At 41.3% G+C, this 16,035-nt stretch overlaps 1 protein-coding gene across 1 annotated transcript in view; it reads right to left on the bottom strand.

The window, feature by feature from the left end:
• MKI67 (marker of proliferation Ki-67) overlaps nt 1-10,758 on the bottom strand; it is a 17,236-nt gene extending 6,478 nt beyond the window's left edge. The window contains exons 1-13 of the mRNA XM_015632485.3: nt 10,658-10,758; nt 9,506-9,619; nt 8,681-8,762; nt 8,484-8,599; nt 8,048-8,117; nt 7,414-7,492; nt 5,277-6,716; nt 4,734-4,972; nt 3,792-4,191; nt 1,938-2,053; nt 1,340-1,511; nt 1,117-1,251; nt 3-737 (exon numbers count right to left, since the gene is read on the bottom strand). Coding sequence (XP_015487971.1) covers nt 3-737; nt 1,117-1,251; nt 1,340-1,511; nt 1,938-2,053; nt 3,792-4,191; nt 4,734-4,972; nt 5,277-6,716; nt 7,414-7,492; nt 8,048-8,117; nt 8,484-8,599; nt 8,681-8,762; nt 9,506-9,597 — 3,676 coding nt within the window. The 5' untranslated portion in view covers nt 9,598-9,619; nt 10,658-10,758. The remainder of the gene's footprint in view (nt 1-2; nt 738-1,116; nt 1,252-1,339; nt 1,512-1,937; nt 2,054-3,791; nt 4,192-4,733; nt 4,973-5,276; nt 6,717-7,413; nt 7,493-8,047; nt 8,118-8,483; nt 8,600-8,680; nt 8,763-9,505; nt 9,620-10,657) is intronic.
• Nucleotides 10,759-16,035: the final 5,277 nt, after the last annotated feature.

Here is a 16,035-nt window from a genome sequence, read left to right as displayed (position 1 = left end):
CTCCACTGGTTCTGGCTTCCGCCGTGGGGTCTTCATGAGCTGTTTGATGCCTGACAAAACTTCTACAGGCTCCAATTTCTGATCTGGGGTCTTCAAGAGCTGTTGGATGCCAGACAGAACCTCTGTAGGCTTCAGCTTCTGCTTTGGGGTATTCAAGAGCTGTTTGATACCTGACAAAACTTCTACAGGCTCCAATTTTTGATTTGGAGTCTTCATGAGCTGCTTAATGCCTGACAGAACCTCTGTAGGCTCCAATTTCTGCTTTGGGGTATTCAAGAGCTGTTTGATGCCTGACAAAACTTCTACAGGCTCCAATTTCCGCTTTGGGGTCTTCATGAGCTGTTTGATGCCTGACAAAACCTCCACAGGCTCCAATTTCTGCTTTGGGGTCTTCATGAGCCTCTTGATACCTGAGAAAACCTCTCCTGGTTCTGTCCTTTGCTCAGGGGTCCTTAAAATCTTCCTTTTGCTTGACATGACTTCAACTGTCTCCAACTTCTGCTTTGGAGTCCTCCTTTTACTTCCTGATTTCACCAGAGATGCTGTTTTTTCTGGAATTATTGCCAAATTATCCACATTATCTTCATGCAGAACTTCTCTTTTTTCTGGAGTTTTTGTGGCTATTTCATCAAACATAGATGGAGATGACTCCTCTCTCAGAAAGCAGAGCATACCTGAGCTGCCTTGCTTCTGCTCTGAACCATCTGAATTATTTAATGGTGACACCATCATCTCTCCTGAAATAAGCAGTAGATTTATGTCATTTGGAAAATAAATTAAGCAGAAAATCCAAGCATTTTAATTGCTGTATAACAAAAAAAAAAAAAATCAAATTCAGATATACCTTTTTAGAAATAAAAAACCAAACCTGTGCATTGGGTACTCTGTGTCTGAAACAACTCATCAGAACCTTGCAGTTCCATACCAAATTGAATGAATGATAAAATATCCTACTCAGAAATTAACAGGAACTACATTTTCTTTCAATACCTAATAAATCTCAATGGTTCCTTTCATAGGTTGCTGGATGCTTCACCTCAGTTAAGTCTGCCTAGGCTGAGGCTGCTGCTAACCCATAATATAAGTCAATATTTTTTTTTAAAATACCAAACCTACCAGAACCCTCAGGAGTGTGCAAGTCAGAAATGTCCCCTGCAGCCCATGGTGGTGTAAAATCAGCATTCTGAGCATCAGCCAAAGGAAATGTTCTTTCTCCCTGATTTTCTGGAGTTTGGAACATTTCAGGCACTCCTAGAAATTATATTGGGAGAAATTAGCAGATGTTTTGACAAAAGAACTTCACAGTGGGCAGATGAAGCAACAGACTTTAAAATCTCACCTGTGAAGCTTTCATCCATATCCATGTTAAGCTTCATCCTGGGATTTTTTACCACTTTAGGGACATGTCCAGCTGACCTGACTTTGGTGGAATAAGCTCTACCCACAACTATGGTAGCAGGTGACTCTGCATGACCTGTGCTAAAGTGATCTTTTATTTTCTTCTCTGAAGTCTGCAGAGAGAAAAGAAAAAAAAAAAAAGAAAAAAGAAGTTATTAAACAAAGATTTATGGTGGTAGAGGTGGCCAAGGTCTTTCCATAATTTATCATCAATCAGAAGACTGGAGGATGTCCAAAGCCAACGAGGGCTGGAATGGAAGGCCCAGCCAGCCTGAGTTTAGGAAAGGCAGATCCTGCCTAATTCCTAATTTTTATGATGCAAGGTTGGACTCCCAAGATCTTGGGGGTCTTTTCCAACCTTAATATTAATAATTCTGTGAATCCTTTTGTACCAACCTCTGTTTCCCACGTGCTGTGGGAGACATCAACTCCCATTTTACATCACACCAAGAGCTCAGCTTCTCAATCAAAATCCATCCAAGCTGTTTGGTGGTTATGCAAGAAAATAAAACAAAGAAGCACAAAAAAGTAAAGGACACCTTTGCTGGGGGGTTCCTCCTCTTCAGGACTCTTCCTTTACGGACACTTTTTTTAGCAGTCTTTGATTGGGGTCTTGCAACTCCCAATTTTACCACTTCTGCCCAAGATTTTGCAACTAGAAGAAAATGAGAAAGAACCACTTTAACTCTCAGCTGTGTAAATGAAAGTTCACAATTATTTCTTTGTAATTCCAATACATTTTCTGCAGTCTGGCAGAGGATAGTGGTTGTTATTATCTAATAACATCTGAAATGTTCTCTGAAATATTCTCAATTTGAAAACCCAGTTCCAGCTGTAGAGCTTAAGAAGAGTCCAAGTACACATTGTGGCTTTCCAAACCAAAACAATGAGCTCTACACAGCATCAAACACAACTCAGATCCTACAGCTGAACACTGACCCAATTCTTTCCTCTGGAAGTAACTCAGTTTTCCCAACAGAAACTCGCCATGAGCCTTTCAGCCTCGTTCATTATAGATGAGCTTTACTCTGGTGAGATTTAACAGAAGAGAAATTGTCTCTGAGTGAAGTTTCTCTCACCACCTTCCTGAGGAATTTCAGTTATTTATTCTGCATTTAGATCCACAAAGACTTGCCATAATTTTTCTTGTATCACTTTCTCCTTGTGACACACTCCCAAAATTCCCAAAGCAAGGTTATCTTCATCACAGCATCATTCCACAGCAGTGGGAGCAGGGAATTACAGCTGTGCAATAACTGAAGCTAGAAGTTGTAGGACACCTGCCTTGTTTACTTCAGGAAAAGAAAAATCTATCAGAACACAGGGATCATATAAAAGAAATGATTTTTAAAAACAGAGCTAAAAAGGGGAATGCTGTTCCTAAAGGAAAGGATGTTGTTATTCTCTTGTCAGAATTGCTATGTCAGTCTGTAAATAAAAAAAAACAACTTTGAAAAGCTGACATTGCCAGGCTGTGCAGGATGCAGAGAAAAATTCCAAGCATCCAGGAAATGATCTGAAAAAGCACTGGAAACAGTTTTATTTTGGATCTGAAATTTTTAAGAGCTGTGATGTTCTTTTCATATTACAGAAGGAATTGATGCAGTGATATTAAAAAGCACATTACAAAGAGCTGGTGAGAAATGGAATGCCACTGATATTTGTCAAGAGCTCTGCTGCCATTAAAATGGACAGAATTATAAAGTAATAAAAATTCCTGGGTGAACGGGGAATTTGACTTTGTCAAACTGATTTAACTGATGAAAACAGGTGACAAATACACCCTACTTCAAAGTTTATTCAAAAGTCAAAACCTGAGGAACCAGCACTTCCCTATTAGAGTTTCCAATGCCGTCAAAACTATTTCAAATCAGTGCTCAACACTGGGGATTCTGAAGATTTGAAAGTAAAATCCAGTTATGATCCTATTTTTTATTTCTACCAGTTATGTAACACTTTGAGTGGTTAAATACAGCCCAGTTCCTGGACAGTTTGTGAGCCTTGTATAAAAACAAGGCACAAAATAACCAAAGTGAAGCTGCATTGCTATAAATAAAAGTTTTTCAAAACAAAACTGATGTGATAAGCATGGTTTAGTTTAACACTACTTGAACTTGATGGATTTTAAAGATCATCACTCTAACCTTGCAAAGAGAATGTTAATTTTATCATTTTCTTTACTTCTGAATATTTGTCTTTAAATGAGTTTGTAGATGCTTTAATAAATTTACTTTACGAATGAGAAAATGCAACACTTTCTGGAGCCCCAGAAGTTTTCAGAAGATTCACCAATTATTTGGTGGCCTCTACATAACTAAACAGGCCTTTTCCAGTTTGGTTCCTGTATTTTAAAGCAAGAAAGCAAATACTAAAAATTAACTGTTGAAACCAACCTAATAAATTGGCATTGGAGGCACCACTTCTCCTCTTGGCACTGATGACAGCCACAGCCCCACCTCTGCTCTTGATGGCACTGCCCTTCAAACCCAGCTGGGCACTTCTGGCTGACTTGGCAGGTGCCACTGTCACCAAGGCTTTGGCATCTTGGGTAGCAGGAGAAGATTTTGGTGTTTTCCCTTGGGTATTTTTCCCCTCTGGATCCATGTCTTCTGTGCCAGCATCCATTTCCTCTGCAATTGGGAATGGTGTGGGGGGCTGGGAGATGGAGAAACGCCCTTTCCTGAAAGGGGCTGGAGAGCCTGAAGGGATTTTGGGTGTTGCCTTCGCTGAGGCAGGGGATGAGGCACCTGGGGACTGCTGGGCTGGGGAATTTTTGGGTGATCTTTCTGATTCCTGGTTAAAAAAAAAAATACACATTAATGAATGGAAGTCATTTCCTTCTTAATGAAGTGATCTGTTCAGGCAAACCCTGCCTGAGACTTGGATTTTCCTTTATCAGGAATGATACAGAAAATGATTCCTAAACTGTTGATCAAGTCTGGGCTAAGTTAGGCAGGAAGGTTTTTGATCTTTTGATCCTCACACTTTCCCATTCCTACCCTTCATCCATCCCCAGCCCCCAATTAATAATTTAATGTCAATTTTAGTTTCATATTGACAGATTTTCAATTTTTAGCCTTGTTTTTTCTTGTGTTTTACCCATCCAGTAAGTAGCAGAGTGACCTTGCCAATGAACTTGGTTGTACTTTCACTTTATAATTAACCTGCTTTTGCAGATGATTCTCTGAGCACTCATGAGTGACACCAGCATGCATCACACAAGGTTTACTACTAATTTTGAATTGATAAATAATAGAATAAATCCATATATAACAGAATTTATAAGTTCTGATCACAGTAATGGACACGACAACTTGATTAGACTTCACATTTACCTGATCTATCAAGTGCTTCAAACCCTGAGCCTTCTTGAGCGCAGCCCTCAGAGAGTTTCCGTAGGGTAAACTCCGCCTGGCAGGGAGAGCTCCTCTTTTCAGGGGAGAGTTGGGAGGCAAACTTTGATCAAAGAGTTCTGGACTCAGATGACCACCAAAAGACACTCTCTTTCTTTTACCCAAAGTCTGAGGGACAGTTTCACCACTTTTCCTCTTCTGGGAGATTCTTTTTGTCTTGCCTGAAAAGAACAATTTAAATTATTTTTAGATAGCCAAGAATCCAAGGCAACATTTTAACCTTTCCTTGTGCATTTCCAAGTTGGAAACAAACCCAAAGAAACCTGCCTTAAAGGGAAATACATTAAATCCAAGATATTTTATACATACTGTGTATTGTTAAGAGAAAATGTAACTCCATGATAAATATTTTACGATTAATGCCAGTAATTGGTTCCACATTTTGTCCAAGTAAGAGAATTCTTAGTAAAATGCTACAGAATTTCTTTAATACAGAAAACAAGGCAGGGGATCCAATGGATTTACCTGAGTCTTCTCCATTCAAGAGGCCAAAAGTTTCGCTTTCTGAGCCAGGCTCAGTGTCTCTCAGCTCAGCAGTACTTCTAGATCTTCTCTTGGCTGATGGTGTCGGAGGTCCTGCAGCACTGGCATCTTCCAAATCCTGGTTCTGGTGACACCTGTCCACGGCCAGCTCTGCTGGAGTTTCTGAACTGTGATGTTCCTGAGCAGTGTTTGTCTCCAGTGCTGCTCCAGTCACAACTCCAGAGCTCCTCCGCCTTCCCCTTTTCCTTCCAGGTGTCTGAGCAGCAGGAGATGCCAACATCCCCTCTGAAGCCAGTGCCTCTGAATGGGCACTTTTGTCCAAGAATTCTTTACTTTCCCTGCTGTTTCTTCTGGGACTCTTGGAATTAGAGAGAGAAGGAGGGGTTTCACAATGTCCCACCTTCGAGTTATCCAGGTTTGCCTGATCCCAGACCTCTTTCAGCACTTCCTGGGCAGTTTTTCGTGGTGTTTGCTGTTTGCTGTTTCGTCTTTGCTTTAAGCAATTGTCTTCTGGCAAAGGTGGTTGTGTGTTATCAATTCTGCACACTGAATCTTCCCTTGGAGCTCCAGCTGGGATTTCTGGAAGTGATTTCCGTTTCAGTGATGCACGCCGTGGGGTCTTTGGAGTATCAGGATTTCCAGAATTCATTCCAGCAGTTTCTGTGGGAGGTGACACGAAAAGAGACCGAGGACTCTTCCTCCTGGGCCTTGGTGTGTTCAGTGCACATTTCCCTTCCTCAGCAACACGGGAGGTGGGGGTTGTGGGGCTGCACATCATTGCCTTAGCTGGACAATCCATCCTTTCTATGGAGCACTGCTCCAGCAAAACCTGGGAATTCCTGTGGTTCTCCTTGCTGGGTTTGGGTGTAACTGCAGTACCTTTGGATCTGCCTGGTGTCCTTAACTTCTTAGGATCCTGCAATGGATTCTGACTGGTGTCTCCCGACGCCTCCTTTGAAATGGGAGTTCGAGGACTCCTGGTAGAACTTTTCCTGGGGGTTCTCCCTCCAGCTGACAGCTGGTTAAACCCTGGGCTGTTTCTCTCTTCACATCTCACAATTATACATTCTTCCATATTTTCCATCCTGCCCGTTTCCTTTCCTTTAGCCAGGCTGCCCAGATCAAAAAGACAGCTCAGGGATGGAATAGGAGCACTTGGTTCTGGCAGAACACTCCCAGGGTCTCCTTTTGCAGCTTGCTGAGAAGCAGTTCCCCTGTGCAGAGCTTTTTCCACTTGCAGCTCATTTTTCAGATTTTCATAGAGTTTACTAAAGGGAGACTTTTCATTTTGCTTTTTAAAAACACAATGTATTCTCTGGGAAGATTTGGGTGGTTGGAGTTTGACAGCAAAAGCATCAGGAAGATTTTCCTCTGGAGTTTGTTTATTTTCATTGGCACTTTTTTCTTCACACTCAGCATTATCTACAAAGAAAGCAAAGCAAAGATACAGACACAGAGTTACTTCAAAATTGCAGAACTACAAATACAAGTTTCATAAATACAGATTGAAAATTTCTTATTTTCCCTCCCAAGAGAGAAGTTCCTGGTCAACCAGGATCTACTGAAATGGAACACCTGGAAGCAGCTGGGGTCTTTTGCACTGGAAAAAAAACCTGTCAGAAATGATAAAATAAAGAGCCTTCTCTGAAAATCAGGATTATTTAAGACAAGAAAGATGGGAAGGTGTAGTCCTGGCATTTAATTTATTACAATTTATAATAATTTACAATAATTTATAATTACCCAGAATTAGCAGCTCTGGATTTTTTTGATTCTACAGGAAAGTTCCTGTAAATAATCATTTCAATATATACCATGTATCTCCAAAATTATACTTGTTTTGATTTTTATTAGGAAAGAAGGCATGAGATAAAACAAAATTTGCTTAGAAAGGTGTAGCTGTAGGTCAGCAGAGAAGTTCAAGTTTAAAGTTTAATGTCAAAGGTGAATTCACAGCATTTAAACATGATGAGATAATCACTGCCATAGCAAGGTCTACTCAGGTTGGAAAGTCTTAAAATGCCTTTTTCCTCCTCTTTTAAACTGAATTTAATTCAAATGCTAATAATAAATGCACTGAAGGGGACAAAAGCAAAGCCCTCATAAAACAAGTACCAACCTGAAGCACCAAGACTTTTAGCTCCTGAAGTTTGTTTGTGTAATAATTCCACTTCTGCCACCTGCTGAACATGAAGAACCTGTAAATTTGTACAACATTACAGCAGAGCAACGAGTATTTTATACTTCAGCTCTCAATTCTACATTGAATAAAAACCTATTTATATGAGAATTTGCATTATCCCTAAACAAGCTTTAAAGTGCTTAAATTAAATCCTTGAACTTTTCAATATTTACCACTGGCCAATACATTTGAGGCTCTAGAGAGGAGAAGTTTATCTTGTTTTATCATTTAAATTCTGAGCTGTCAAAGCAGCTGTAAAATAAGAATAAAAACACTTGAACCTCCCCTTCTTACCAAACCCAGTGGAAGATTTTTAGGTCTGTTTTAGTAACATCATGAATTATTAATTATCTATTACCAAAAAGTGATAAATTTTTGACTAAAATTTAGACTAAAAATTACCAAACTTTTAAAATTATTTATCTGAAAGAGTTTATTTGTATTTTGAGACAGAAAGGCAATTTAGGGCTATAAAGTTACTTTTAATAAGAAAACAGAACAAGGAAATAGAAAATCATGTCAACTACTACCAATACATTTGTAAAGAAAAAGCCCACAGCCACAAAACTACCTGCAGAGTTTCATCTTTTGGAGACCTGGAATGCCTCTTCTTCGGAGTTGATTGCAGAGGATATTCAAACCTTAAAGAAATATTTTAGAATACCATTTTTTGCCAAATAATTGATAACTAAATTCCTATTATTAAGAGGAATGACCTAGGAATAGCTGTCCCCTCCCAAAAATGCACACACCTCCATTTGAAAGGCTTCAGTAATTTAAAACCACTTTAAATTTCCTCCTAAAACTGACAGCTCTTGAAACAAAATCAGAATATCTCTAAACAATTCTACCTTTATTGATTTAGCTTAATGTAATAAAAGTGATAAAAAAATAACTTTGAGCAATCCTGCTTTCTGATGAAGTCCTGGAAGAGAAATATGAACTAAACTTCATTAATTTCTACTCTAGAATCAAAAAAATTTCAACATTCTGGCCGTGGTACCCACCTGAAAGAGCGATCAATAATGGTTAACACATCTCCATGCTTCAGGGGAATGGGCTGCTCAAAGCAAGCCCCGTTCAGCTGCGTGGGGTTCACTTCACTTAAATTAGTCAGGACTGCCTGAAAATCAAACAAAAATGTGAGTGACCTGCTGAGATGCAACAAGGCAATGCAAAATTCACTAAAACATCAGCATCTCACCTCCTTGTTCTCATTGATCTCGATTTTGCAGTGCTCGTTGGACACCCAGGGCAGTCGCATGCGGATGTCACATTCTGTTTTCCTGGGGGGAAAACACAGGTTCAGTTTCACACAAAACACAGGGAAATCTGCTGGACAATTAGGGCATTGCCCAAAATTTGTAACGGTACAGCAGCATGATGTCTCTAATTTGAAGACAATTAACTACCTAAATCTTTTTAAACTGGCAAAAATAGCAGCTTGCACTCCTCCAGCACAGGAGCTGAGATCAGAAAAAAGCAGATCACAACAAGTTGAGACATGGCTACAGCACAGCTGCTGCTATGGGATTACTTGCTTCCAGTTTCCTGAGACTTGTGGAATATTTTTAGACAAAATCAGCTGTCAAAGTCATTCCCAGAGTGACATTTCTGATCTGAAACTGACAACTGGACCCTTGGTCTCACCTGCAGAACCACTTCTACCTTCTTAAAAGTTATCAGTGAGTTAAAACATGTTTATAAATGTACGGACTTTTCCTTTCTGTCCTCTTCTGAAAATAATCTCTAACGCTTTTGATGTGCTGCTGGTTTTAACACTTATCACTTTTAATCCCTTCCCCTGATTTCCTATGGCTAGAAACTTAAAATCAATCAATCAATGTAGTTCTGGCAAGGAAAAGACAAATAGCAGTACTAAAATAAATTTCAACTTTCTACTCTTACATTAACCTTCCCTCCTCTGCACACCATTCCTAAATGAGCATTTATTTTTGTAAATAAGCATTAAAAGACATGATCTGCAGGAAAACACTCATCATTTCAATGTATGCAAGTAAATTCTCACCTTCCAAATAAACAAGAAGTTGAGGTGAGTGGAAAAACAATCCCATCAGTCCCATTCCTTTTAATGACAACGATTTTCCCGTAGCGTGGCATCTTCGAGTGTAAGGAACCTTACCTATAAAGAAAACGCCCAGATTACTCATCCTAATTATGATTTACATGTTTATGAGAATAAATCAACGTAAATTTTTATGTTTTATGTTGTTCCAGGGATGAGATATTTTCCACTGGGCAGCAGATGAATCTCACAGTTTCATGTGTTCCCCCATGTAAAAAAAATGTGAATGTGTTTACATAATTTGTCAGACTAATTTTGGTATTTGGGAGGTTTTTGTTACCCATCTTGAAAAGCAACACAGATTTTGTCCCATAAACAACTTTAAAATTCACTCATCTTCACCTAAATCTAAACATTTCAATCTCTTACCCAGATGGAAATTCTGAGATTTGAATTTAAAATAAAGACCAACTGATTGTAGTTATTACCTCCTGGAAAAAGAGGGGATAGTGGCATCAGCTGCCAGGAGCAGTGGCAGGAACAGCTGGGAAGGGGCTGGAAATTGGGCAGCTCCTGAACTGGCATAAAAACCCCAAACCCACAGCGCAAACAGACACATTTTTATGTATTTTTATATAACGGATTATTTAACATAGGACTACCACAAGCGATCCTCAAAGAAGCATCTTTAGCAACACTCTACTTGAAAGCAGCAAGGTAAAACAAGGGAACTAAATGCAGTTGAGACTCGCATGGATATTTTTGGTGGGTTTTATGGGATTAAACACTTGTTGACAACAAGACACAACTGGGAAGGGAACCCGGGAGTCCCTTCGGCTTTCAGGGAACGCAAACACTCGGTGTCCTGCACCGAGCCACGGCAGCCACCAGCTCCTACGAGCCAAAAAAGCCACATGAGATGCAAAAGCCGGAATTTACAAGCCCGGGCTTCTGGCGCTCACAGCCACCGGCGGGGACAGAACAGGAAAACACCGGGAGAGACAGCGGCAACAGCCAGCACGGCAGGGGGCTAGAGCCACAACGCCGGTGGCCACCGAAGCGGGCTGTCAAGCGGCCCGACTCCTCCTCAGGCACCCGTCACCCCAAAGCCACGTCCCTCCGGCCCCCCTCCCGTCCCCGCTCGCCCACTCGTACCTGGCTCTGCCGGGCCCGTACCTGGCCCCGTGTGGCGGCGTCCGACGCGCCCCCGACGCGCCCCCCCCCGCGCTCCCAGCACGGCGGACGCCGACTCAGCCCTTCCCGCGCGCGCGCGCCAGCCCCCGAGCCCTCGCGCTGTGCACCCACTTCCGCCCTGGTGTATCCCTCCGCCGGGCATCAAAACGAATCCCCCGGGACCCGAGCAGACGGACAGACCGAGAGCCGCCGCCACAGCCCGCGCCTGCCGGCAGCGGCCATGGCTGCGGGACAGCACCGAGCCCTCCCGGCCGCGACAAACGGCACCGGACAGAGGAACTCTTTTACCTTTAACTCGTCCCTGATCGGCGGAAGGAGAAACGAACTCACCGAGATGACCGTTGAGAATTCGAAAAGGAGCGCGGCGAACTCTGATTGGCGGAGGGGGCGGCGCGCGACGCGCAGCGGAGCCAATGGGAAGCGACGAGGGAGGTTTGAGTTCAAACGGAGGCGCCGCCCCGCGGAGCCGCTCGCGCCTCAGGCGCTGCCCGGGAGCCACAGCGGGACCCCGGTGGGTCCCTCACGGGAACGGGCCCGGGCCCGGGCCCGGGCCCGGACACGGACACGGACACGGACACGGAACCGAACCTGCGCTTGTAGCTGTGCCCGTCCTGACCCTGTACCTGCATCTGCAGCTGTGACCGTCCTGACCCTGTACCTGCGTCTGTACCTGTGCCCGTCCTGACCCTGTACCTGCATCTGCAGCTGTGCCCGTCCTGACCCTGTACCTGAATTTGAACCTGTACACGAACCTGTGCTTGTTCCTGTGTCTATACCTGTACCTGAATCTGTACATGAAACCCGCTTAGCTACACCTCTGCCTGGATCTGTACCCACAGCAGTGCCTGTGTTCATACCTGTACCTGAACCTTTGTCCATGCCTGTACATGAACCTGCACCCCTATCTGTACCTGTACCTATATCTGTACCTGTACCCCTATCTGTACCTGAACCTTTATCTAGATCTGTAACTTAACCTATATCTGAACCTGCCCAGGTTTATCGAGCCCCTCTGAGGGAGGGGGACTTGTGGGGGCCTCAATGATCCCAATTTTGCACCTCCTCAGATCACCCAGATTCATTTTATATCAATTCAACCTCCCTTAGGCTTTATAAAGTTGTTATAAGTGTTATAAATTAATTCTTTTATATAGTGTTAAACCAGGGTTTGAATGATTATTGAGCTTGTTGGTATGTTCTTGTTTCTCCCTATTGATTGTATTGGTTTTGGCCCCAGTTTAAGCATCTGTGTTTAATCAATTTAAAATATAACTAGCCACAAAAATGCTATTAACCACAGCAGTAAGGGGAGAAGACTAAAAGGAGCAAGGATGGGGAGGGGGTGAGCAGCAGTAAAAGTTAATTTAATATTTTAAATCCATTTTAATCAGCAAATTGGTTACCTTCATTTAGATATAAAACTCTCCTCCCAAACAGGAATTCATTACTGAGACTTGAATGTGAGGATCTGTGAGGCCAAAAATCAACATGAACACTGTGTTGTTCTGTATTTGAAGACAGAAGAGAAAAAAAATATATTATTAATAATAATTATAACAATCTATTATTGAGATATGAAATGTGACCTTCATTGCAAGCTTGATGCTTGGGAAAGGGATACAGGACAATGTCACCCAGCCTTTTGTGCTTCAGGGGATAAAATTCTACTATTCAGATCTTTTACAAAGCAGAACTTTTGATTTTATTCCTATTTTATTATCTAGCTTGCCTCAAAGACTATTTTATGTGGTGTGATGACTTTAGATGTGATACAGTTAGATGCAAGCAGCTTTTTAAATGTTATTTCTTTTCAATTAAATGACTTTGAAGTTTATTTCATAAGCTTTAGTGGGCCTTTAATTTAGTTCAGTATTATAATTATTATTTTACAATAGCTGTGTTCTACTGGACAATCTTTAATGTAGATGTAAACCATACCAAAATCAGGATTCTATTTGGTATCTAATTGGGTATCATTGCTAATTAACAAGTATTAAAAAAATTACTTCCCAGGAGTCCTGAATGATGTATCTAAAACAAACAATTTCTAGCAGAAAAACTCTTAGAAATTGAATTTACTGCAGTCTCTGCCATCCCACATGTGATCAAACAGCAGAAATAAATAAATACACCTGCAGTGTGGCAATAATTGTATTTTCTGGCATGATTTACAGCGGTGTCAGAGCTTTTGTGACGTGCAATATTTAGAGAACGCAAATGATAATAAAGATTTTCAATCTGTCTCCAAGAGCAGCAGTGCTCTCTGAAACAGCATCTGTACAAATATTTGCCAAAGTAGATTTACAGGAGGGACAAAAAACAAACAAAAAAAAGACATTTCCTTCAATTTGGGTAGGTTAATTTGGGCACGTTTAATTTAGAAAAATACACCTGACTACACCATGAAGTAAAACTGCCAAAAATGAGGAGAAAAATAAAGTCAGTGCTTGAAAATCCTTGATAGAGAATTTAAATATCAGCATTTTAATTTACCACTTGAAGATCTTCATACAGAATTATTTATTCAAGTGTCTGAACAGGTGTTTTGGAAACACTGACTGAAGTTTGTTTCTCACAGATTCGTACTATCAGCGGTTTTTACTTAAAAAAGCACAAATTCTGGTTAAAGCTTTCCCTGAATTAGGGTTTTTATTAGGTATAAAGTAAATAAATATTCAGGCTATTCACACTGTGTGAAGCCAAGTCTAGAGATGAGAAATCATACGATTAACCCTGAAAATTTTTAAGTTCTGTAACCAATTTCTCTCTTAAAATCCTCATTTATTACACTGACACATTACTGCACCCAGGATTTTTGGAGTGCTTCTGCTCGTGCACAGAACCTGATTTTGACAAAGGATTTTTATGTGGGAGGAATCTGCATAAATTTAGGAACAAATGGGATGTTTCCAAATTTTATCCATCCACAGCTAAGAAATACTTTGAAATAATTAATTCACCTTAAATGGTGAAAGAACATGAACCACTAAGGGAAAAACCTTTTCATATGATGGATGCACTGATATTTTTAAGTAAAACCTGTATTTCAATTAATCCAAATTAATCTGGAAAAGGATCTTTCCAATTGTCCTTCAAAGCCAGGGAGGATGTCCCAGTGAAATATGTCAGGATTAAAATGCAAATTAAAACTTTGCATTGCGTTCTAGACCTGCAGAAGAGATTTTCCAATTCCAAAAGATTACAGAATCACCCCCAAGGCTGATGGAATCCAACTCCTGGCCCTCAAGAATCCCAAATCCTCAATTCTGAAAACTTTGCCTTCAGCAGATCACGTTTAAACCCGAAGGTGACCCAAAGAGGGATTTTGCATCTCCCAGCGAGTCTTTTTGCACAGCTGAGGTAGAAATTTGTTCATTTTATTGGGACTGGGGTGAGACTCCCCTGGATTCAGCAAATTAACTCAACCTCTGAAATTCCAGAGTTGCACAAGGGAGGAGAGCTGTTCCAAGGGCTGCTTTCCTTGGGAGGCTGGAGCCATCATAAAATCATGGAATGGTTTGGGTTGGAAATCATCCAGTTCCACCTTCCCCTGTCCCAGCTGCTCCAGCCCCAATGTCCAGCCTGGCCTTGGGCACTGCCAGGGATCCAGGGGCAGCCCCAGCTGCTCTGGGAATTCCATCCCAGCTCCTCCTCACCCTCCCAGGGAGGAATTCCTGCCCAAAATCCCATCCAGCCCTGCCCTCTGGCTCTCCATGCTCCCATAAATAATCCCTCTCCATCTTTGCCAGAGGATCCCTTCAGGTTTTGGAAGGACAAAGTTTCTGTAAAAACCTCAACTAGAAAATACCGTGCTCAATAATTCCTTCTCAAGCTCTTCCCACCTGGGTGAGTTTTCCTTGTTTTTTGTCCACCCAGCTGGTGAGAAGTCCCAGCTTGGATCTTTTGTGGATTTTTTTATGGATAGTTGGAGTTTGGGAAGATTCAGGAAAACGCTGAGTGGTTTGTCATGCAATGGAAACAGGAGAAAGGAGAAAAGGACACTTTGTGCAAAGAACTTCCTTGGCAAAGTGTCAGCTCGATGAATGACTGAGTAATTCCCCTCCTCTGTGCAAAGCAGCACAGAAAATGGATAAAAGTCATTAGGAGGAAGCTCTCACCCAAAGATCTAAATTACATCCTAATCCTTTAATTCCTCAGATGAAGAACACTCGCCGGGAAGTTCAGCGGCCCGGAAAATTCTCACTACAACAATTTCTGCATTAGGAAAAACAGAGCTTAACATTTGTGCAGAGCAAACACCTCTTTGATCTGCCTTAGTTTATACTGCTTAAATATCCCATTAAAATAAATATATTTCATGGACAGTTTGCAATCAAAGTGTATTTTTTATGAAAGCTCAGTTTCTAAAAACAGAACCAGATAAGGAACCAGAATGTCTTTAGGGTAGCTTCAAAAGTAGGAAAAAACCAACTTTATCACCAGTAGAGTATAGAAGTATTCACATTTGCTGTGTGATCGACAGTTACAATTATCATTATTAATTTAATTAACCAAGAACTGATAAATATTTGAAATTCTTCTGTTTTCTGAGGCCACACCAAGGCACCTGACTGTCCTCACACACAGAGTTACCTCCCAGTGGCCTCACAAGCTGCATGAAAGTACATGATCCAATCACACAAAATAGTTTATCAACTCCTCTGGAATAATTAAAATAATTAACAGCTTTTACCTGCAATGGCAAATGAGAATCAGGGACTTGTTAAGTTTGGAAAAGATCATCAAATCCAACCACATCCAGTTCACCACTAACCCACATCCTCAATGCCGCACCCACACGTTTTTTGAACACTTGCAAGGATGGGAACCACTGCCCCAGGCAATTTTCCAAAGCTTTAAAACTCTTTCCATGAAGAAATTTTAATTTCCAAACCTCCCCTGGCACAATTTGAGGTCATTTCCTCTCATCCTGCCCAGGAAGGACATGCAGGAAAGTTCTTCCCAACAACTGTGGGGGAAAAATAAATCCTAAAATGAGTCCCCCTGAAGAAGCATCTCCCAAAGGGGAGGTGTGGGGTGGAGCAGGGAAACAGAAAAGGGGCCAAACAGAAATCAGGCTTCAAAAAATCCTATTTGATTTGACATTAGGATGCAACCCCTGAGCAGTTACTCCTGCTTTACACAAACCTCCCCCACCTTGTTACAACAGCGGGGATGGTTAACTTTAGCAACATATCCAATGTAAAACTTGAATTTAAAAATTGCTGTTAATTAGAATGAACTTTCAATTCATGATTGGTGACACAGCTGGAAGTTTAGATCCTATTTCTATCTTGGTATGACACCACAGTTTACCACAGGATTATTTTACTATATTT

This window comes from Parus major, chromosome 6 (assembly GCF_001522545.3).
Source record: "Parus major isolate Abel chromosome 6, Parus_major1.1, whole genome shotgun sequence".
In the NCBI taxonomy this organism is placed as follows: Eukaryota; Metazoa; Chordata; class Aves; order Passeriformes; family Paridae; genus Parus; species Parus major.
Note: the sequence above shows the minus strand (reverse complement) of the source record. Positions and strands in the feature narration are given on the sequence as shown.